Here is a 24395-nt window from a genome sequence, read left to right as displayed (position 1 = left end):
CCTCCTGTCCCTTCTAGCCTTCTTTCTGCGTCTGTATTATTTTTTAAAGATGGAAGTTGCCGCTATCCCCTGCTGTGTGCAGAAGTGGCATGATAAAGACGGCCCCAGAATGGTCCACGTTCACTTTTTTACCTCCTCTCCATGAAGAGAAAGAGTAAGTATCTAGCAACAAAAGCAAGGCGGAGAAGCGATGGTAGGAAAGCGAGATTTCCCTCCGTCAGATGGAGCTCCCAGTGTACACATGGTAAAAAAAAGGAACAGTGTCTTGTTTCTGTTTTTACTTACAATGTAATTTCACATGTTGAACTCACAACATGGAAATATTTAATATGTTCCTTAAGTGGCAAGGAACTTAGAAACTTCCAGACTACTATATGTGCAATACTGGAAAAAGACACAAGTACCATTAACGGAGGAATGGCTGCTCAAGGTTTTGGAGATGGCGAAACTTACAGCATTAGTAAAAGAAAAATCAACAACCTCATTTGTGCTGGACTGGACTGGAAACCTCTGATAGAGTATATACAAGAGCTGCAAAAGAATGATCTATTTGTTTGTGGATTTTATATATAATCTGTGGGGTTTTTTTACACAACACTGGGCTGGCTAAAGGGAAGTAATTGACAGCCTATGTCTGACATGAAGATTGCCTCAAATGGAATATGGTCTTATATGTTTTGTATATGTGTTTTTATTAGATGTAGTGTATCATATCACTAGTTAAGTGTGTGATGTTTTATAATGTTGGTTTTTTTCTCTCATTTTTTCCTTTCTTTTTCCTCCTTTTTTCTGTTCTTTGTTCTTTGTAGAAAATAATAACATTGTTGGGAAAAAATGTCCCATATCTTGGAACTGGAACTGCTTCTGTGTTTGCCTGTTGAGCATAAACTAGGAAAAATTTGGAGGGATAGAAATAAAATGAGTCAGGCAAGATTAAAATACTGGTCTGGTGACTATTCACAGAAATGCTGGTGGCTGTAATAATTATGAAATGTACAAAGGTCTTAGATTTTTATATGTGTTGTACAACAGATTAAATTATCAGGGTATCTTTTACTATATTGAATGTTTTACAACTCAGTTCACATACCATAAGATCTCAGTTAACCAACATTCTCTTCATAGAGCCCAAAATATCTTTCTTTCTTTTTATTTATTTTTAAAATACCTCATTAAGTACAGCCATACTGGATCAGACCAAGGGTCCATCTAGTCCAGCATTCTGTTCACACAGTGGCCAACCAGTTGTCAACCAAGAACCCACAACCAGGATAGGAGTGCAACAGCACCCTCCCACCCATGTTCCACAGCAACTGGTGTATATAGGCTTACTGCCTCTGATATTGGAGGAGGCACATAGTCATCAGCACTAGTAGCCATTGATAGACTTCTCATCCAGGAATTGATCTAACCCCACTCTTTTAAAGTCATCCAAATTGGTGGCCATCACTACATATTGTGGTAGCAAATTCCATAGTTTAACTATGTGCTGTGCGAAGAAGTACTTTCTTTTATCTGTCTTGAATCTCCTAGGGTTCTAGTATTTTGAGATAGGGAGAAAAATGTCTCCCTATCCACAATCTACACAATATGCATAAATTTGTACACTCTATCATGTCTCCCCTTACTCTTTTCCCCCCAAGGTAAGCAATGCCAGCTGTTCTAACTTTCCCTCAAAAGGGAGATATTCCAGCCCCTTCATCATTTTAATTGCCCTTTTTCTGAACTTTTTCCGGCTCTACAATATCTTTTTTTTAGGTGACCAGAATGTACACACTATTCTATGTGACATCGCACCATAGATTTGTATAAAAGCAGTATGGCAGTTTTATTCTCAATTCCTTTTCGAATTATGCCTTACATGGAGTTCACTTTTTTTTTTTTTTCTGCATCTGCACGCTGGGTTGGCATTTTCATCAAGCTGTCCAACACAACCCCTAGATCTCTTTCTTTGTGATCACCACTAGCTCAGATCCCATCAGGTTATACTTGAAGTTGGGATTTTTTGCCCCAACATGCGTTACTTTGTATTTGCTTACATTGAACTGCATGCCATTTTGATGCCCATTCTCCCAGTTTGGAAAGATTTTTTTGGAGCTCCTCATAATTCCTTTTTGTTTTAACAACCTTAAATAATTTGGTGTCATCAGCAAACTCAACCACATGGCCATAGTTCCGGAAAAGCACTGGTCTCAATACAGTTCCCTGTGGGACTACACAATTTACTTTCCTCCATTGGGAGAATTCATCATTTATTTCTACTCTCTGCTTTCTGTTCTTTATCTAATTACAGATCTATAAGAGAACCTCCCCTCTTATTCCATGACTTCTATGTTTGCTCAGAAGTCTTTGGTGAGGAACTTTGCCAAAGGCCTTTTGGAAGTCAAAGTACACAATGTCTACTGGATCATCCTTGTCTCTCCTGCATTTCCATCTAGATTGGTAGCTTACAAACTCAACTCTTGTTAAACAATACAAAAAAAATTAAACCAGCTTAAAACAATGCAACCTAAACTCCAAAGTACATTATTTGCTATCAAGGGTTGAGAGAAAAGGGCAATCTAAGTGCTCCATCCGACGAGCGTTTTACTGCACGCTGTTTAGCTCCGTTTAACTCACGGATTGCTCACATGACGTTGCCTGCCTCTCGTGCATCTTCCACCCGTTCTGGCCTTCCTTGCGCCCCCCCCCCCAAAAGTCCAGTTGCTGCTCTCTCCTACCAGACTGAATGGGGCTAATTACTAACTGTTTTCAGGAAGCGACATGGGAGCAATGACAGAGGAGCCATGCGTTTCTGCCTAGATGTGATGGAGCTCTAAGCCTAAAGATACTATATCCAGGCAAATGTTTGTGTGAGGAAGATAAAAAACCCTATCTCTGATAGTTATTTGCCTAACTTCCTGGAGCAGATTCTTAAATGATGAAATCAGCAGACGAACAGGTTCATGAGACAGAACATCTGTGGGGTGGAAAGATAACATCACACGATACACCCAGCTTGTAGAGTCCATGGATCATGATGATTGTGTTACTATTCATTGCTAATTGAATCACTGCTGAGATCTTAAACAGGAATGCGTGAACACACAGAAGAAAGGCTAAGATTGGCATATCAATGACCACATTAACCTTCATAATACAATAGGGACAGAATTCCACATCCTGTCCATACCAGAGTAGTCCTACTACCACCTCTGCACACACTGAATGAGATCTACCCTATGTTGAAGAGGTTGTGTGTGTAGGACAAGTTTCCCTGTCATCTCAGTGAGTGACCAGCTGGACTTCAGCAGTCTAATTGGGGTGGAGCAATGAGAGAGTGGAATTTTTTTTTAATCTATATGAGTCTAATAGCTTTATTAGACTAATAAAAAGGTCACAATAATGTGCAAGCTTCTGAGATCTCCAGATCCCTTCATTAGGCAAGATGTTACAAAAAGCAGATTTGGGATGGGGTGTAGGGAACCTGAGCGGATGTTGGTTGAAAAGTTAGGTAACAGTATGTCTACTCTGAAGTAAGTCCCACTGAGTTAAATGGTACTTACTTCCAGGTAAGTGACAGAAAAAAGCCCTACAACTCCCAGCATGCCTTTTTTTAAATGTAAACACACATAGGATTGTGCCTTTAGTCACTGATTGAATTCTGATGACAGGGAAAGGGAACACATATTTGACTAGTGGAGCCTGATGGGGCTGTAACTCCATTTCGGATTTCAGTCAGAACTCTTAACGGTGCTATCCAAGGGGCTGAACCGATTTTGGGGTTAGGATTCAGCACCTTGGATAGCTCATTTAGAGTTCTAGCTGGATCTGATTGAAATCCGGAATGGATTCACAGCACCATGGAAATAGGCCACCAGCCTCCATTGAATACCCCAGGGAGTCTGTCCAGGGGTAACTGCTAGTCTTTAACTTCTGGTGAATGCAGGGTCTTTTCCAGGCATAGAATAATAAATGACTTGTTACAGCAGTGATACTACTCTGGCTCAGAACAGCAGTACCCGTCACTACTTCCCCTTTCAATTAGATAAACTCTTCTCTGAAGAGGAAGGAGTGAGCTGACCGGAAGCCCCGCAATTGCAAGACGAAGAGAACGCCGCCAGGTACGCAAAACTAGTCTTGCGCATGCGTGCAAGGCTCGGCCCGAGTTGCCATTTTCAGAGCCGGAAGCCTGACACTCGACTGCTCCCCTTCTTCCCGCCTGCGCAGTGCCGGTTTCCTGTGACGAAGCTCTTCGGTGCCATGATCCCCACCGTCCCGTCGGGGGCCGAGTGCGCGTGCGTGGCGGCCGGGCAGCTGGAGTGGCAGTAACCGCCCCGGCGGCCTCCCTTTGCCACATACGGCGGCGGCGGCGGCGGCGGCAGCAACAGCAGCAGCAACAACAACAGTAGTAGTAAGTGGCGGCTGCTGCGGCGGCAGCGGGGTGGGGATTGTGGCCTCGGGAGGCGGACAGACGGACGGACGCCGCGGCCTCTGTGTGGTGGAAGAGCCGGAACAAGTGGGGCGGGGGAGCGGCTGCCTGGGATTGAATGGGAGAGGCCGAGCCGTTGCCCACCGGGCTGGGGGATACCCGGGCCAGAGGGTCTGAGGGGAGGAAGGAGGCCGCTGGCTGAGGGCGAGGCCGCCGTGACCCTCCTGTTCCTCCCATGACAGGGAAAAGGGCTGGTCAGGCTGATGCCACATCTCCTGCCTCATTCCTCCCCCACCCTCAGAGCTCCTCTCCCCGAGAGGGCGGGGGAGCCGCGTCAGCCTGTTGCAGCCAAAACGGCGAAGGAGCCTTGTGCCTCCTTAAGAGACTACTATGTAATTGTGTCACATTAAGAAGCCTCCGTGGCCCAGAATCTACTTTGTAAGAAGCACTTCCTCCTTTGGCCGAAGACTCCCAGCTCCTCCTCTCTCTTTTCCCTCCCCACCCTAAAATGTATGTATTTATTTTATTACATTTTTATACTGCCCAATAGTCGAGGCTCTCTGGGCAGTGCTCAATTAAAACCATAAAATAGCAGCAGATCAAAACATAATATAAAGCTTTAAAAGTTTCAAAATATGTAAAACCGAAACAAACCCATCAGCAATTACAGCCCAGGGGAAACCTGTGTGAAAAGATGTTTTTAGGAGGTGTTTAAGGCATCTTACGTTTTCTGCCTTCTCAATCGCAGGAGGAAGGGTTTTCCAGATGGTGGGCACCACTACAGAGAAGGCCCACTGTCAGGGTTCATAGAATCATAGAATAGCAGAGTTGGAAGGGGCCTACAAGGCCATCGAGTCCAACCCCATGCTCAATGCAGGAATGTCATCATGGTGACATTCTGTTCGTTTTGGAATGAGCTGCAAAACCTTCTTTGAAGGTCTAAAGTGTTGTCTGGGTGTATATAAGGGAAGGTGATCTGCTAGGTGTTCCGGTCCCAAGTTGCCAAAATGGTTATAATTTCTGGCTCTGTAGGTGTCACTCCTTAAGGATGGGGTGTGAAATACACGGGTCCCTGTTTTATCTTTTTGTACATCTCAAGGTGTCTTTTATACACACACACATGACATAAGTTTCATTTTTGAAGTTTCTGTGGAAGGGAAGTTACTTGTCCAAGGTCACTCAAAAAGCTTGGGATAGTTCTGCATTAAATCTGGCTTTAATGCAGAACTATAACTATGTAACTATTACTAATAGTAAGAAATGTGGAAGCTTGACCTTATCTGTTAGCATTCTCAAGAATCTAAGCCTCCTTCAGCTTTCCCATGCCAAAGAATCCTTATTAGCTTAATTATGTCGATTTTAAAATATATTCTCTGCTGATATTAATATTTAAGTATCCTACTTGGGAGTGAGCCAGTTGTTCTAACATTTCAAAGCTTTTCTTTCTTCTTTACTCCTACATTGGAGTGCAATGCTGTCACTTTATTAGTATTGAAGAGATCTGTGATTTCTGACATAGGTGCACAGGATGCAAATGTACTTTTGCATAAAAAAGCAACTCCCCAACAACCAGCTGCATTCAGAAGCACATAACATATATCAAAATTGTTAGGCTTTCTTCATTGTTTATCATACAGAATTAAGCTTTAAAAATGAGGTTGAAACAATATAAGCTGTCTTTCTGGATCAAGTCTCCTTTCTTTAATTAGTCATTTCAAGATTTTATTTTCAATCAGGATCTTTAAGATAAGTGAATGCTGTAAAGATAATCTGTGTTTTTGTAATTGTGAAAGATATTGCCACTAGCAGCGCTAACTGGTAATGTGTAAGTGCTAGAAAAGCTCACATCACAATTGTGAAATAGTTTTTAAAAGATCTGAGAGGCAGCTTAATCCTGATTTCTCTAGCATCTCTGTAAGACACAAACTGGTATTGAATTCACACTTCTTTATAGATTCTGCTCTTAGGGTTGTTACATTGCAGCTTAGTTCCCCCCCCCCAAAAAAAAAACTTTTAAAAAGTTGTCCAACAAATGTGCCATTTAAAAAGAAGAAGAAGTTTAAATTACCAGTTGGATTTAAAATTATAATCTTAATTCTTCAGTTCTATAAAGCAACTGATGATGATGTTTTGCAAGTTATAGTCCAAGAAATGGTCCAACTTCGCTGCCTCATAAAGCTAGTGCTATGGGATTCTTTTTATTTATTTTATTATTGCATTTATATCCCACCTTTTTCCCTCTAAGGAACCCAAGGCAGCATACATAATCCTCCTCCATTTTATCCTCACAACAATAACCCTGTGAGGTAGGTTGGGGCTGAGAGTCTGTGACTGGCCCAAAGTCTCCCAGTGGGTTTCCATGGCTGGGTGAGGACTAGAACCCGGATCTCCCAACTCTCAGTCCAACACTTTAGCCACTACATCACACTGGCTCTCTTTATGGGGAACGTAGGCTTGAAAGAACCGCATGTGTAAGCACAGCTTTGCTTGGCTATGTTCACTGCAGTAGGTCACAGTGTTGAAAAAACTTGTGTTATAAATATGCAGATGACAGATATCACTTTTATCTGGTCTAGTCTCTGTTGGATTGGTGTTATAGAGTGAAGCAAAATGGGACAATCTGCCTCAGATGTCATGTTATTTCAGAGTTTCAGCAATTCGTGTACATGTTTGAAGTATGAATCACATTCTAGAAATCACTTTTCTTTAATGGAATCTCTGTGATAGTTGTGTCTGCTGTGCATATTGCTGAGCTGAAGTGAACCCCCTATGTCCTAATATCTGTATCCTCCACAGTATGCATAATTCATAAAAACATTGCTTTTCAGTATTCCATAACGTAATTTGCCTTTTGTATAATTTGCTATATATGTGTGTATATGCTTGCTGATGAAGGCCTTTGGTTTCTGACAGAGACTGAAACTAAATTAATCTATCTTGGTATTCTGATGCAGATTCTACAAACTGCTGCCTATTACATTTCACTAATCAGCACTGTATGGCGGGACATCTGACCTCCAGCTGAAAATAAAAGGAATAATCTGCCCACTATTCAATAAATTTTACAAGATAGGTAAATTTCACATTTGATATTCAGTTTGAAAAAAATGTATTGATAAAGGAAGTGAAAGGTGTCCTAAATTCACAGTGGTGCTGCTTTATCTAAAATATTCTCAATACTGTGTTGAGTTCTTCATGCAAAGGTGGCATTTTTAAATATGCTCAGCTGTGATAGTTCAGACTAGCATTTTTATTTTATCTGCTAAAACAGCTGAAACAGTGTTTTAGTTGCAACTAAAACAACTGCATCTGTTGTAAGCTGGCACTGTGTGACTTTGGACCACCACGAGGGAGTGGTCTAAAGTTAGAGAATATCCCTTGATATTTCCACTTGAAGATCCTACTACAGTTTAAGTTATTGAAAAGTTCCATGATCCATATTAATTAACCTTTATTGGGGCAAGCAAAAGGTCACAAAACGTGCACATTTTCAAGATCTTTTCATCACGCAATATGTTAATTCCTGTTGCATTCTTGCCTGATGAAGAGATGTGGAGAGATCTCAAAAGCTTGTACATTTTTGTGAACTTTTGGTTAGTCAGGCCCCGTTCAGACAACACGCTAAACCATGCTGCTTAACCACAAAATGGTTAACAGAATCCATTAAACTTAATGCATTCCATTAACCATTTTGTGGTTATTATTATTATTATTATTATTATTATTTATTTATTTATTTATATAGCACCATGGTTAAGCAGCATGGTTTAGTGTGTTGTCTGAATGGGGCCAATGAAGGTTTCTGGTAATACAGATTTTTTTAAGGCCAACACAGCTACCTCTTGCTTTTTAATATAAGAGTGAAATAATTGATTCTACTAATAGATATGGCATTCTGTCTTAGGCTCTTTACAGCTGCTAGTTCTGTAAACTGCCATTGTCCCTGTCATTTCACTTTCCTACTCCCAATTCCTAGAGTTTGGGAATTATTAAAAGTTTTTAAAGCTGTTTTATATAATATACCTGGTGCATATGTGGGCTTCCCCCCCCCCCCTTAGTCATATCCTGCCATTTAAGAACATTTTCTAGTTTGTTTATGCTTCTCCCCCTCTCAGAGCTAACGATTCTACTTTTTTATGTTAGATATTAATGTACATTTCTTTTGTTCCCATTAGCTCTATAAGAAGGCCAGATTTAACCATGAATGGTCAACTGGATTTGAGTGGAAAGCTTATAATTAAAGCTCAGCTGGGTGATGATATTAGGAGAATTCCCATTCACAATGAGGACATCACCTATGATGAGTTAGTGCTGATGATGCAAAGGGTTTTCAGAGGAAAGCTTCTGAGTAACGATGAAGTCACAATAAAGTACAAAGATGAAGGTAGGATTCCCCCCCCCCCCAAATGTTAATGTAACCTTAATGTTACATAATCATACAGAAATGTTCTTGGGATTCTTCAGCTCTTCTGGTTATTGAACACTTTCCTTCTTTTTCTGGCCGATGCAGAATTTAAGGTTTGGAAGTAGTCCAAGACAGATACTTCCCTTGAATGAACTAAAGAATGAACTAACCTCTAGAGAGGCAGTACGGGGCAGTACTAAGACTCAGGGAATCAGTGAGACTATGTCTCAGCATAGGAAAGGGGCAGAGTTCTCCTGTACATGACTTTCAAAACCACAGGAGTAGCCTTCAGTTGGAGGTAGATAGATGCAAGGCACACCTCAGACATAGTAGATTTTGGTGTTAACGGGAAAGTAGGGAGCTGCAATTGTCATACTTGAATCCTGACAGCAGCCCTGAGATCCCTTGCAGGTTTCTGGTGCATTATCCTATGAAAAGTTGTAAATGCTTACAATGCAATCCTAATTCTTGAGGTACTGACCAACTTACGCTGCGATGTCTCCTTTCATTTCTAATGCTTCTTGCACTTTAAAATATAATGGCACTTTTTGCCATCAACCACTGGTGAAACCTTTGTTTTTCTCTAGTGGCTTCTGTAGCTCAACCTTCGCTTCTGCTCAAATATAATCCATGGTTGTACTTGTACTAAAATTTGTTTGATGTTACCTGTCCTTCTTCTTGGACAAATGCTACTCTGATGTTATCTGCAACAAGGCGTTGAACAAGACTATCCTGTTGCTGCAGTTCAACTCAGAGAATGTTTTGCATTTGCACCCGCTGCCAGTATAAAGTGGAAGAGCATGTTGACACCCACTTCCTGAAGTAGCTTCTGTCAGAGCAAGTCCCAAGCACTACTTGGCTTTTCTTGAAGTTACTAGACATCTTGAAGTTAAACAGCCCTTTTGGCTTTTGGCTTGGTTCTACATGAAATTGACTTGCTCATAATTGCTGATTTAGGAAAAACAATACATTTCTGCTTTGGAATTTACTGGAAAAAGTAGACTTGTATTTACGTAGGTACTACTGGGAGATTATTGCGGATTTCCATGGGGACTTCAAACTGATACAGGGTAGTTGGGCATTTGGGGTGGGTGAAATTCTACGACAAGACGCCCAGCATTATGAAGTACATTCTGAAGATGTTTTAGATCAGCGGTCCCCAACCTTTTTGGCACCAGGGACCGGTTTCGTGGAAGACAATTTTTCCACGGACTGGGGGGGGGGTTGAGGGGATAGTTTTGGGAAGCCCCCCCGCCCCCCCCCACTCCAGCGTCCTGGCTTTGCTTCGGCTGGGTGGGCGCCCAACCGAAGCGAAGCCAGGGTGCTGGGGCGGGCGGCTTCGGAACGGCGCACCCGTAAGTCGCTCTCTCAGAGCAGCTTCCAGCGGGTGCGCCATTCCGAAGCCGCCCCACCCCACCCCAGCGTCCTGGTTTCACTTTGGCTGGACAGGCGAGATGGCGCCCTGCGCCCAGGTACACTGGGGTTGGGGTGGGTGGGTGAAAGCAGCTCACCTGCGCGGCCTGTTTCCTAACAGGCTACGGATCGGTACCGGTCCGGGGCCCGGGGCTTGGGGACCCCTGTTTTAGATATCAGATTCTGCTCAACATCTTGTCTGCATTTCTTTCAAAACTTCTATGTTGATGGTATTGTAATGCAGTTAGATGTGTCTGAGAGTATCAAGACAGGAGAGGCTAAATAATGTCCAATGAGTGTGCAATCTAAACTTATAGTGGTTATCAGGAATCAGAAATCATAAGTCATGATGTCTACTAAGATGTTGCCAACTTTACACTTAATTGACATCTCCTTTTCATGAATAAATGCATTCACAAGTTCCTCCCTTGATTAATTCAACACTATTCTGTGTGATACAACTTCTGTGTGATACAACAGTTATGAAGACACAAATTCTTTACCTCCAATTCAGATTCCTCTATGGTTGGAATGCATGTGTTAAAACATTTATAGCCCATCTTTCCATTAAAATAGAAACTACGGTATATCAAAAGTTTAAAAATGATCAACCTAAAAACAAAGCAGGAGCAACAGATGAAAATGATCAACTGCAAACCCTGAAAAGCCAGGGAAAGCAAAATCGGGCATTCATAGGAACATAGGAAACTGCCTTTTAATGAGCCAGACCATTGGTCCATCTAGCCCAGTATTATCGTCACTGATTGGCAGTGGCCCTCCAAGGTTTCTGGTGGGATTCCTTTACTTGCTCTACCTGGAGAAGCTGGGCATCCAACTGCAACCTTCTACATGCAAAGCATGTGCTTTGTCACACTGAGCTATGGCCCCTCCATTTGCCAGATGCAATGTACAAGTGACATGTTGGTGATGCCACTAATGTGTTTTTTTTAATGTAAACTTAATGTTGGACAAAGTCTGATTGGAGATAGGAGAAGAGCCAAAGCTCATTAGTAGAGCACCTGCTTTGTATACAGAAGGTCCCAGGCTCGATCCTCAGCTTCTCAAGGTGGGGCTGGAGAAATTCCTGCCTGAGACCCTGGAGAGCCACTGCCATTCAGTGTTGACAGTACTGTGCTAGGTGGACCAGTGATCTGACTCAGCCAAAGGCAGCTTCTGTGTTCCTGTATTGAAATGATTAGCACTTAATCTTTTCTACTCATGGCAAGAGCTCTAGGAGGGAGTTCTTGATGAATCACATATGCTTACTGTTTTTCTTGGTTGTTTAACTCCTTACTCTGATTTGAAGTGCTTTTTCATATAAACAGTGTCTAGCCAAGACCTTGCATTCACAAAGTTTCTGGGTGCATATACTACTAATTCATCACTTGAAATGGCTATTAAACATAGTGTTAGCAGCAAGAGTTTTCTAGTTTGCAGGTATGAATTTTAAATTTAGGGCGGGAGGGAAGGAAATTATGTCTACATCTAACCACTATTGAGTGCATAAAAGAAATATAAACTAGGTGCTTATTCAATTGTGTGTGCTTTAAACTGATTTTTAAAAGATCTGCTGTATAATGCAAGTTACTTTCTTTAACATGCTTTTTTGATGAGTGTGCTTAGATCTGATTCTTAATTCTTCTTAACAGATGGAGATCTTATAACAATCTTTGATAGTTCGGACCTTTCCTTTGCAATTCAGTGTAGTAGGATACTGAAATTGACACTTTTTGGTAAGTACAAATGCTTTTAGAATCACTTGGCAGTTGGTGTATTTAAGGGATTCCCTCCCCTCCCCTTGCTTATTCTGTTTGATAATAAACTTTGCTTCATTTATTCCTGTTCCTATGGCAATTCAGAGAAGTACAAGTGGCTCTAACCACTTGCTGTTCTGGAGAAGTTTTTCACTTAAACTCTTACAGTGAGGCAGTGTCTTATGAAATCAGCACTTGTATCATAAAAACTTGCTGTTACAATATCTGTTTTCAGTTAATGGGCAGCCAAGGCCTCTAGAATCCAATCAGGTAAAATACCTCCGCCGAGAACTGATAGAGCTTCGCAACAAAGTGAATCGTTTGCTGGATTGCTTGGAGCCACCTGCTGAGCCAGGGCTTTCTACCAATCTCCCTGAAAATGGTAAGTTGGCCAACTGGTGCTGTCAAATATTGTTTGAACATTTACAACATTGTGTATGTGTGTGTGTGTGTCGAGGGTGGGGGAGTATATAATCAATACAACTTATAAGAAGTTGTGCATTCATCATGTTAGTGTATAATATGAGAATCATCATTTTAAATATCTTGGTTGCCTACTGTAATGCAGTAAGATGAAATAACTTGTTGACCTTACCCACTCCCACCCCCAGATGTTCCTCGGTAGAAGTCAGGAATGATTCCTGGGTTTGCTTAGTTCCTTTTCTTTGGATAGAAGGGTATGACTGAACTAGACGATCCATTTTGAACCCAGGGTTTCTTTGCTTTCTTTTTTGGTGGTATGTGTTAAATCAGGGATGGAGAACTTCTGGTTTGTGGGCTGAACTTGGCTCACCAGACTTCCTGCATTTCTGTTCTGTAAAAGAGAGTAGAAAGCCCAGAGGAGGTGGAGATGGCAGGGTATCTGGATTGTGCCTTATTCTGCATGCTAAAGCATGCAGCACTTCTAAAAAATCCAAACACTTCTTTGTTTGCTTCACCAGATTATACAGATTCAGTAGGTGGATGCTATTGCATTCATATCCTGCTTGTGGGTTTTCCATGGGCATCTGGGTGGCCACTGTGGAAACACAGTGCTGGATTATATAGGTCTTTGTTCTGATCGAACAGTGCTCTTGTGTTCTTAGTATTGTCCATTAGATTGAGTTAGGTTAAACTAGAAGTTCACCTGTTTTGCATGGGTATGAAATCAAGCAAATTAGGCTGGAGTGGTTATAGTTGTGGTAATACATTAGTAAGAAAAATATTAGTAATAGCCAGTGACTGGTAGCAGCTAAAACTCTCTGGAAGTCGCTTTACTTTGAATGCTCAAGAGGCTGTGTTCGAATGACACCATAGTCAACTCCACGGATGACTTATCATGTCGTGTTGGGAGTACCCCCTATATAGTCATCTGTGGAATTGACTATTATACATGGTTGATTGTTGCCCACCCCAATCCCTTTCTGCCTTCCCCACTGAATAGTGGCACTGTTAGGACACTGTGAGAGGGGATTCTCATGGGACTTGCTGTCCCTAGGTGGGGTGGAGAGAATGGGGAGAGCGGGGCCCATAAGCATCTCTCCTGCAGCTGTCACCCGCTCTCCTCGTTTTCAAGCCACAGAAGAGATGCTTGCACCCCGTCCTCGTTCTCCACCACTTTGGGGGGAATGGGGAGGGTGGGGCGCAAGCATGTTGATAGGCACAGGAGAGATCTTTGAGCCCTGCCCTGCCCATTCTTAGTGCCCCACCCAGGGATGGGACCTGCATGTCCTGTGAAGCCCTACCCAGGGTCGCCACGATTGGCAGTTCCCCACGCGCTTCCTGGGAAGGTTGACACATGCTTATGGCACTCCACTGGGCAAGAATGGCAGGGGTTACTGCCGCTCTTGCCTCATGACTCTGTAAGCATGTGAAATAGTCAATGGAATAGCCCGCAACAAAACACAATCAGCAGTTGTGCCGATAGTCAACCCTGTGGAAATAACCAACCATGGTGTAGAAAAGGCTCGCCAGAAACATAATAGTCAATGGTTGACTATTTAATCAACTGTTGACTATTGTCAAAGAATGTTACTTTGTGCTCAAATGACTTCTTTAAACTTGGTTGGACTGAAGCGTCCATTAGTATTGTCTGCTAAGGAGTTTTGGCTTAAACAAAAGTTTCCTGTATAGCTGGCATCAAAACTTGTAGAAAGTAAAAATAAAATAAATGATTGTGTGTGTGTGCCAATTATGAAGACATTAGTTATCTATATAGCTAGGCATTTCCCTTGTTTTTTGTTTTTAATTTGAACATTACTTATGCTTAGAAAATGGATTCCATATCTTGGCAACTCTGAACTTGAAAATAATGACCTATCCAAGATAATGAATGCCGTTTCCTAATTTTCAGTTATCTTGGTATACTTCTTGTCTTTGCCAAATGAAACTAGATCTGTTTTTGTTATTTGTGTATCTTTGCATTGTAGTAAGGGATAAATGATCTATGATTGCTTTTGAAATGGTTCCTTTCATCAATTGCAAAATACCTGATTTTTTTTTGCTGCTCTGTTCATTTGACAAAAAATAGTTCAACACAAATTAAAGTTTCTGGGATATTCCATTGTAGTTGCACATTTGGTGGTGTTATGCTTTATATTTCTTGTGGAATAACTGGTGACAGTAAAAGCAAATAATAAAATATTAGGACCCCAAGAATCCTAAAAAATTATGCAAATCTAGTTTGCATGTTTATTTATTTCAAAGTAGTGCTGCATGGCTTCTCAGACAAAAAGGCTCTCAGAGCAGTTTACATGAAATTAGTAAAATAAGACAATCCCTGCTTGTAGGCATACAGTCTTAAAAAGACAAGATGTGAGGAAAAGTGGGTAGGAAGGGAAGAGGAAAAAATTAAGTAGTCTTTCAACAGTGCTGGTGAAATGGCCCTGCTTTCCTACTACAGAATGATTTGTAGTAGAAGATGGCAATTTTTTTGATACCAAGCAAGCCATGGTATCACCTCTCGTTTGGATTACTGCAATGCGTTATACGTGGGGCTGCCTTTGAAAACAGTCTGGAAACTTCAACTGGTACATCACGCCAGTCCTTTTCCAGCTTCATTGGCTGCCAGTCCAGGTCCGGGCCCGATTCAAAGTGCTGGTATTCACATTTAAAGCCCTAAAGGGCTTGGGGCCAGGCTATCTGAACGAACGCCTCCTCCCATATGTACCTGCCTGGACCCTAAGGTCATCCTCAGGGGTCCTTCTCCGAGAGCCCCTGCCAAAGGAAGTGATGCAGCCGGCTACCAGGAGGAGGGCCTTCTCTGCTGTGGCACCCTGGCTGTGGAATGAGCTCCCTAAGGAGGTTCGCTTGGCACCTACATTATATGCTTTTAGACGCCAGGTGAAGACCTTTTTATTCTCCCAGCATTTTAAAAGTCTATAAATAAATTTTAACTTGGTGTTTTAAATTCGTAATTTTGCATTGCTGCTGTTTTTATGTGGTTGAGCTTTTATTATGGTTTTATACTGCTGTTTTATACTTTGAATGTTTTTAATTTTTGTGAACCGCCCAGAGAACTCCAGCTATTGGGCGGTATAGAAATGTAATAAATAAATAAATAAATGCTAGTCCTTAAAACAAACTTCGTTACTCCAGTCAATCAAGGCCTCTTAAAAATTTCCTTTTGTCTTGCAGATGTTGCAGAGGGTAGGGAAGACAAGCCTGCTACTACTGACTCTACTGTCAAGCCTTCTACTCAAGTTATAGCAGCAAGTATGTCTGCTTTTGATCCATTAAAAAATCAAGATGAAATCAACAAAAATGTCATGTCAGCATTTGGGCTGGCAGATGATCAGGTGTCGGGTAAGAATATATATTTTATTGAAACCCTTGTTGAAGTTTCAGCCTTTCAGAATCGGCCATACATCATGAGGATCTTGTAGAAGGAAGGAAATAGCAAATTTTGTTAATACACTTAAAATACTTACTAGCAATTAAGCCACTGTATCTTGCCAAGACTAAACTCTTAACCATTCCCAAGACAAAATATTGTTAGTAGATACATGGCATCAAACCACCCCAAAGAGTCATCATTGATTGAAATGATGTATGTATGATGTGGCAGTACTGATTGGTATACCATCTTTGCATTTGTATCAGTAGCATAGCTCTGCTTCAGCCTGTCAGCTGCAGAAATGGTTGGGTGACTGATACACTCCACATTTCAGTGCTCACGCCCTGAAGGCCTCTGGTTAATATAGTACTAGATTATCACACTCTGATGACATCAAACATATATCAAGATCTGCACAGATCTGTTGTCCAGTGTGTGCATCATATATACATGGACAAAACTATTTCTGGATTTTTGAATGTGCTTTATCATGGATAGGGCATATACAATCTGTGGCTAGGTACAGCTGACAGACTTAAATTTTGAGAATATGATCTCTTTTTGTTATGAAAGTATATGCTCAGCCCTTGTGGTTGCACAGTAGAAAAGGAGTGCAGTTAGCCTGAAAAGAAATAGACATTAGTTTCTGAATATAATCTTTTCACATTCTTTTAGCTTCTTACTTGATCTGTAATATTCTGGGTTAGCAGTGCCAGACTGGAAAATTCAGCTGGGGTGTGAATGTGAGACAGACTGACCTGAAATAGCAAATCCTTGAGACTGCAATATGTTGCTCATATGTTCTCACTGGAGCAATGAAACGTCCTCAAAAGCTTTTTACTTGGCAGCTGACGTTAACAATTTATATAGAGAGAAAGTTGCAACTCCCTGACATACGGTACTTTTCTGTGTTGTTTTGTAGTACAGAGCTTATTTTTTTGCTAGGACAAATTGCTATCTTTAAATTTAATATAAAATGTATTCTCAAGAGAAAATGGAATTCTGGCCATCATTTTGTTGGGCTGGCTGGCTTGATGCAAAATTAAGCATGTGCAAGGCAAATTAAGCATATTACAGCTGTCCACGTGAATTGTACTTTTGAATGATGAAAATTGATCTCTCAAGAAGCAGTCAGATGACCAATATATGACAGCTGTCGCATGGTTTGAGTTTGCTATCTGCTCAAGACTGACCTTGGGTTGCTTAAGTTTGACCTTCTGGTTCTATAAAATCTGAATATGTTCAAAATGTTCTCTTTGGTGGTGGTTTGTAGATAATTACTGAAGAGCAACATGAGTAATGACCCCTTAGCAACAGTAAGCCTGATCTAACATGGAAAACTCAATATGTATTTTTTAAAAAATGTAATGGTGATAGCAGAGATGGAAAAGCCTGCCTGCAGGAGGAAGATCTTCTTTGCTCAGTTTTCCTACTTCCTAATCAGAGTACAAAAATGATTTTGAAATGTCAGATAATTGCTATTGGGGATCAAATAGTCTTGCACTATTTTAGAAAGAAAAAGCAACATAAATGTTAATGGGAATTAGTGGATATGCACACATTCTTCACTACGTGCTGCTGTAAAACCTGCTTTGGTGGAAGCAAAAGCTACTCACCACCACTGTCTTAATGGTTTGGATCCAGACTTAGATACTCTTAAAGTAGACTCATTGAATAAATTAAGTCTTAATGGGCCTGTTCAGACAACACGCTAAGCCACGGTTAGGCCACTAACCTTTTTGCAGCAAGTGGATGGTGAGCATGTTTAAACCATGGTTATGTAGCCACCATGGTTAGGAATGGTTCACATGACACACTAAGTCACGGTTCACACGACATGCTAAGCCATAATGTTTAGCTCAAAATGCTTAACCATCATGGCTTAGTGTGTTGTCTGAATAGGTCCAATCACAGCTACCTTAAGTCCCATTGTTTTCAATAGCTCTACTCCAGGAGTGGGGAACTTGTAGGCTGAAATATCTAGAGGGCCACGACTCCCATGATCCCTTCCTGTTGGCTATGTTGGCTAGGGCTGATGGGAGTTGTAGGCCAAAACACCAGAGGGTCACAGGTTGCCTATCCTTCCTCTATTCCAATTCCATGGGTGCAATCCAATACCTGCCTGTAGCAACTATGTATGTTGCAGCAATTTTGATTGGATTGGGAGTTTCTTCAGGCACTTCCTTGAAATGCCATAAAACTCTTTAATATTAGTTTGACCAAAAGCTATAGAATCACAAAATTGAACAAATCACCCTGGGCAATAACAGTTCTGCAATTTTGACTCTGTTCAGACAACACACTAAGCCATGGTGGTTAAGCATTTTGAGATAAACATTATGGCTTAGCATGTTGTCTGAACCATGACTTAGCATGTTGTTTGAACCATTACTAACCATGATGGCTACATAACCACAGTGTAAGCATGCTCACTAACCATTTGCTGCAGAAGCATTAGCGGCCTAACCATGGTTGAGTATGATGTCTGCCTCCAAGTCTCTGAAAAGTTAACATCTGAATTTGAGATTATAGATTAAAAATGACTAACCTAGAACCTAGATATCACATAGGTACACCACTTGGGGGATTATTTGCATTGGTAATTAGATGCATGCTTAATAGACTACAGTGTTTATATGTAGCAGGAAGGATGCACTGGTTTCTAGTGAAGGTGGGGAAAGGAAGTTCTGTCTAAACAGCACAGTTTTTTCTGCAGAAGCTAAGCAATAGGTTAGTGGGAATAAATTTAGTTTTGCCCCAAGATCTGTCCCTGAACTCTTTATAAAATACTAGCTGATATACTCAGCATTGCCCAGGTCCCTGAATAATGTGTATTTGATAAATAACAAATATCTTTGTGACTTATTCATCTTTAAGTTGGTAGGAGATTTTTATTTCAGCAAGGAGCATAGGAAAGCGGCTCTGTGTGGTTTCAAAGGTTGAACACTCAGTCCTTGAGAAACAGATTCTTATATTATTATACAAACTGTTTTCTCACAATGGCCTTCAAAGGCTGGTAAATCTGGCCTTCCACCGAAGGCATACTGGGAGTTGTAGGTATAAGGCTATGATTTTTTTTATTAAGTTCTTTAAAAAAATACTTAAAAGTGAAAAAATCATGTTTTTAGATTTTTCTGGTACATTGTACAGCCAGACCTAACTCATCTGGAACTGAGTAAACATTTCCGGACATACAGACCCACACACATACTTAAAGCTTTAAAGGCAGAGATGTAATCCTGAAACCGAAAATATTATTGAGAAGCTAAACAGAAAGGTTTTGTTCTAAGTATTTTTATTCAGAAAATAGGTTTCGCTTGATATTGTTCAAAATTAGTTGGGAATCATACCGATTTGTGCAGCTGTCTTTGTGTTACTGTAAGAAATTGCCATGTTTTGCAACAAAATTAAGAACTTTGAATTCCAGACTGCATAGTAGATTATTGTATATTATGCTCTTAAATATTGAAACCAAGATGATCATATACTTACATCAATAAACATCAAATGTTACTTTTGTGTACGCATTGTTTTTAGAGTATTTTTCTTTCCCAGGACCCCCCAGTGCCCCTGTAGAAGAACGTTCAGGAACACCCGATAGTATCGCTTCCTCATCTTCTGCAGCTCATCCACCTGGTGTTCAAACACAGCAGCAGCCATATGGAGGAGCTCAGGCGCAGACTGGTCAGATGGAAGGTGAGCAATACCTGCTCTTCATTATTCTGCTTACAGTGTATTTACTTGTCCCACCCAGATCTCCTGATATGACCCTGACTGTAACCTTTGTTCCTTCAGCTCTGCCATTCTCAACTGCTTTCTGGTCTCTTGCTTTCTTGAATTACTTAGCCCATGATCTCTCACTGCCACTCCTTCCTTGAACATGCACAAATGTCTTTTCCATCTTCAGATCTCTCCTGAACACCCATCCCTTTTCAAAGATGTGACCTTATCCCCTTAATCTTTGTTCCCAAATGTAACCAAGCTAAAGTAAATATAACTGCATTTGCTCACATCACTCAGTCACTGCACATGTCTTTCCTCTCCTGTCCCGTTGACATGTCTTTCCCACTGTCAAAGTTTAGATTGTAAGTTCCTTGGGGGCAGTCTTCTGTGCTGCTCTAAAAACAGCTATGAATGTTGATGGCACTCCATAAATAAATCATAATAGAAAAGTTTCCTTGAATTGATTTAGCCTAATCACTGAACAAAAGTAGATAAGATGCATAACCAGCTTTAGAAGGGCCTCTTCGGGTTGTGTAACTTTTAAACGCTAGATGGTGCTATAGTGTTGAATCACAAGTAAGACAGCTGTGGAAAGTGAAAAGTGATATGAAAGCATTTTTGCAGTTTTATTACAACAATTTAAAAGAGTTTCCGCAGTGCTAATGTTTTTAGAAATGTTATCAAACAACTCATTTTAGAATTAGAAACCTCTGCTTTATCTAGTAAGCATTAAACAGATACCTCCATAAATTTAAGGCTTTCCCTTGGTATGCACATAGAAACTGACTTTAGTGTCTGCATATGTGTATTAAACACTTGACACAGCAAAAACGAGTTTTCTCAAAAAGCTTACAATCTGAAGTTCACAGTTCTAAGAAAATAATGAGCGTCTTAAGGACTTGTATTATGATCAATCAGCTATGTAATGGAGGGGAAGTGCCTTGCAGTGTAAAATAAGAACCTTGAAAAACATTCCTCCTTTTTGCATGCTCCCAAATACTAGCCTCCCATCTATGAAAATACTAGCCTCCCATCTATGAAAAATCACTTCTTCCATGCACAGGATATCTCTCATTGGTTCATGTACCCTTCCAGTGAAAGCATTTAGACCATGCTAGATAACAAAAGTGTGTGTGTGTGTGTGTGTGTGTGTGTGTGTGTGTGTGTGTGTGTTTTTCCTTAAAGAAAATGTTATGTGTGTGTGGGAGAGAGAAGTTAAATTCTTATTACATCAGATAAAAGCAGTTTTTCTGTGAACAATCTAACTTCAGGAACAGATACTCAACTAGATCTAGTAATTTTTTTGTTAAAAATTCTTAACTTCATGATGAGAGTCTATGAGGAAAGTAAGATTGAGCTGCTAATATTTTAATTTTGTAAAAGTTGTTAAATTTAAATTGGTAGGCCAGATATATCAACAGTATCCACAACAGGCTGGATATCCTGCTCAGCAGCCACAACCTCAACCTCAACAACAATATGGTATGCAGTATCCAGGTAAGCAGGTGGTAGGTACTTCAGAATTGCTATATAGTGAAGAGTGGGATCACTTAGCCACTTCTTGAATACATTTTTGTATTTGAGTTGTCAATGTAAATCTGGTTATTTGTAGGCTGCAGTGGGATAAATTACCACTGCACAATTGATTCCAAAGCTTTTTCTCAACACCCAACTTACTAGGTACACTTCAGATGCAGCTGGGCTGGTTTTTTGGGAGGTGATCCCAAGTAGCAACTGAATAATGCAGGGCTGATGGCATTGCTATCTTCCACATGATTGCATCATTCATGTGAATAAATAACTCCGATGCAGCCCCCAGCTGAAAAGTGAAAAGTGGCTCTTTCTACATCTAAAGAGCACCTCAGTGACCATAGATAAACTATAAACATTATTTTATATGTAGCATTTTACTCCTCTTTGTTCTTGGTGGATATTTTGCTCAAAAGCGTGTGTTTGATGGGAATGTGTCATTATAAAGTTGGCTGGGGTGCATCAGAAGAAAATGCCTGCTTGCTCACTCCCCCCCCCCTCCGATTGGCCTCCAGAAAGCATCTGGAACTCTTCAACTATAGTGAAACTAGTCAAATATTCTCTTAAAGTGCTCAATAAATCAGGTGAGCTCTAGAAAAGTGAGAACATTATTCATTTGAACAAAACTTGCATCCAAGTATATTTGCCTTGAACATTGAGGTATTGCAGTCATTGACATAAATGGCTGGGTAGGTTTTGTGTCCCTACCAGAACAACTATTGAGGCCCAACTCCTACAAATGTACAAGTAAATACCACTACAGTTTTCGCTGCTGGTAGTCCAGTGGTTATTACCAGCAGTCGTCGTTTTTTCAAATGGAAGTTGGTTTTGTGCAAAGTGCCCCCTTTCTGAGTTTTGCCTTATTACAGAGAAGCTGTATGTTTTCCTTTTGGTCTTCATGTATTAAAAAGGCTCCTTGTTTGCTGATATCAGATAATAGGTTTTGTTTCTCACAATCACTGCTTCTCAGGTGTACTTGGGGTAGCTCAGTCTAGCCATATTAAAACTGTAAGTCTGGTAGTGCTCCTATTTTTAAAAAGGTTTGTTTCCATAGTAAATTTTGAGCCCAAATTCCAGGTGAGTTCAAAATTTACTCCAATGCTTTCTTTAGTCCTTGCTTTCTGTGTTCAGGGTCCTGCCTTTTTAATAATTGTTATATATCTGGTGTTTAATGCTAACAGGATTCCAGTCAATGGAGAGGTTTCATTGCAAGTAGCTTCAGGTGTGTTCCATGCTAGAGATAAATGGAGTTATTAGTTTTTGTTCCAGGCTGTTTTGTTCTTATGTTGCCATTCTGAAACTGTCTATAAGCTGTTTTTATAAAGTAAGCTGGTAGCAGAGCATAGTGTTTAAAACACTTAAACTGCTGTCGGCATCTTTGTACTTGTGAGAGTAGTCTCTGGAGATATTTTCTGTGTTCCAACCCAAATATGATTGATTAGCTGTACGAATTCATTGTTTCAAGCTGTGAATATGCATGAAATGGCACTTTAAGATGTAGATTTATTCAGTGGTGGCATATTTTGCTAAAGGAAGATGTTTTTAAAAACATCTCAAGAATATTAATTTCCTAAATTATTTCATAAAACGCAAATCAAGAACTCAGTTTAAATTACATCAATAAGGTTAACATTTCATATAATAAAGATGCCTATTCTTCTCTCCTCCCCCCCCCCCAACATTTAATAGTGTTAATTGGTCTATAGCTCAAGTGTGATAGAGCACCTGCTTTGCATGCAGAAGGTCCCAGGTTCAATCCCTGGCTTCTCCAGGTAGGGCAAGGAAAGAATCCTGCCTGAAACCCCCAAGACGTGCTGCCAGTCAGTGTCGACAATACTGGGCTAAATGGACCAATTGTCTGACTCCTTATAAGGCAGCTTCCTATGTTCCCTGATTTAGAGTTGGTTCACCCATGTATGGGCACTTGATTATTGTTCTACAGTTGAGCAGTCGTTGAATGTGCAAATTGACTCCCAACTCCTACACTAAGCTTTTCAGTGATGTTGGGTAATATGAAAACTCTGGCTCATTCACATGAAAGTGATCACTTAACACTGCAGTCAGCAAATGGTCAGTATGCCTGTGTGAGTCAGCCTTTTGAGCACTACTATTTGAGAATATTCCCCCTTTTCTGCACAGGATTTTGTGTAGAATTCAGGGTTTAAAAAACTACTGGTCATCTCTTTTTTCTTTTCCAGCTGGGGCTAATGTATACCTTTTAGCCTTTGCCTGGAATGTCTGTCTTTAAGAATGTAGTCGTGTGTGTGTGTGCGCGTGTGTGTGTATAAAGAAACTTGATGTGCTACTTTTACTTAAATGTGTTGCTGTTTGTTTGGATCTCTCAGCAGGCTACAGCCAGCAGACTGCTCCTCAACAAGCACAGCAGTTCCAAGGATACAGTCAGCAGGCATCACAGGCTCCAGCTCCTGGCTTTGCTGGCCAGGCTCAGCAGCTGCCAGCTCAGCCTACCCAGCAGTACCAGGGAGGCACCTATCCACAGAACTACACAACACAAGCTTCCCAATCTGCTAGTTATAATGTGCCCCCAGCTTCACAACCTGGAATGGCTCCAAGTCAGCCAGGTGCTTATCAGCCAAGACCAGGCTTCACCCCACCGCCTGGAACTACTATGACACCCCCTCCAAGTGGCCCTAATCCTTACGCACGCAACCGTCCTCCCTTTGCCCAGGGCTACACCCAGCCAGGTCCTGGCTATCGATAAGGATGCTCCGTTACTGAAAAGCCCCAGGTAAATCCAAGCAGCTGCTGATGCTATTCCATCCGTACAGACTCCAAGGTTCTTTAACTGAAATACAAAAACTAATGAAAGGCAGAATATTGTATGGTATCACTGTTGCTGTTTAATTTGCTGGGATATATGACCAAATGAATCTTGTTTCCTGCTTTAAATTGTATTGGCTCTCTAGTTTAATATTGATTTTGGAAACACTACCTAAATGTTTGTAAAGTAACGACATTCTAGCTTGCCATATTAAACTGCTAGGTAAAAATCTAGCTGATTATTTGGCTTGTTTTTACTAATAAAATGATGTACTAAATTAGACCCACTTGTTAAAAACTAGGTATGATGTATAAATTGTAACATGCACACTGAAATTGAATAAAACACTCAAACCATAATTTGTTTAATTGCTGAGCAGTATTTACTGCATAGATTATGTGTCCAGCTATAACAAACTGACACGCCCTCCCTTTTGTGTGCATGCGCACGCACACACGTGCAGAGTCCCTCGATAAATTGGGGCTGATTCAAACAATACGTTTCACTATATCAGCATTCCTTACTCTCCCCAGCTATACGTTTACTTTTGTCCAGCATGTGAA

The 24395-nt window shown here is 40.8% G+C and overlaps 1 protein-coding gene across 3 annotated transcripts; it reads left to right on the top strand.

Annotated features, from left to right (window-relative positions):
- The first annotated feature begins 4266 nt into the window (after nucleotides 1–4266).
- TFG (trafficking from ER to golgi regulator) lies at nucleotides 4267–24191 on the top strand. 3 transcript variants are annotated; one of them, XM_063126881.1, is made up of 9 exons: nucleotides 4267–4393; nucleotides 7366–7484; nucleotides 8587–8795; nucleotides 11879–11962; nucleotides 12219–12365; nucleotides 15599–15676; nucleotides 19353–19493; nucleotides 20925–21017; nucleotides 23396–24191. In XM_063126881.1, exons 3-9 carry the CDS (start codon nucleotides 8612–8614, stop codon nucleotides 23770–23772), a joined length of 1104 nt encoding a protein of 367 aa, XP_062982951.1. In that variant the 5' UTR covers nucleotides 4267–4393; nucleotides 7366–7484; nucleotides 8587–8611; the 3' UTR covers nucleotides 23773–24191. The 3 variants fall into 3 exon arrangements, with proteins under 3 accessions (XP_062982951.1, XP_062982950.1, XP_062982949.1); XM_063126880.1 differs by having other exon boundaries at nucleotides 15599–15766; nucleotides 23399–24191; XM_063126879.1 differs by having other exon boundaries at nucleotides 4268–4393; nucleotides 15599–15766.
- Nucleotides 24192–24395: the final 204 nt, after the last annotated feature.

This window comes from Elgaria multicarinata, chromosome 5 (assembly GCF_023053635.1).
Source record: "Elgaria multicarinata webbii isolate HBS135686 ecotype San Diego chromosome 5, rElgMul1.1.pri, whole genome shotgun sequence".
In the NCBI taxonomy this organism is placed as follows: domain Eukaryota; kingdom Metazoa; phylum Chordata; class Lepidosauria; order Squamata; family Anguidae; genus Elgaria; species Elgaria multicarinata.
Note: the sequence above shows the minus strand (reverse complement) of the source record. Positions and strands in the feature narration are given on the sequence as shown.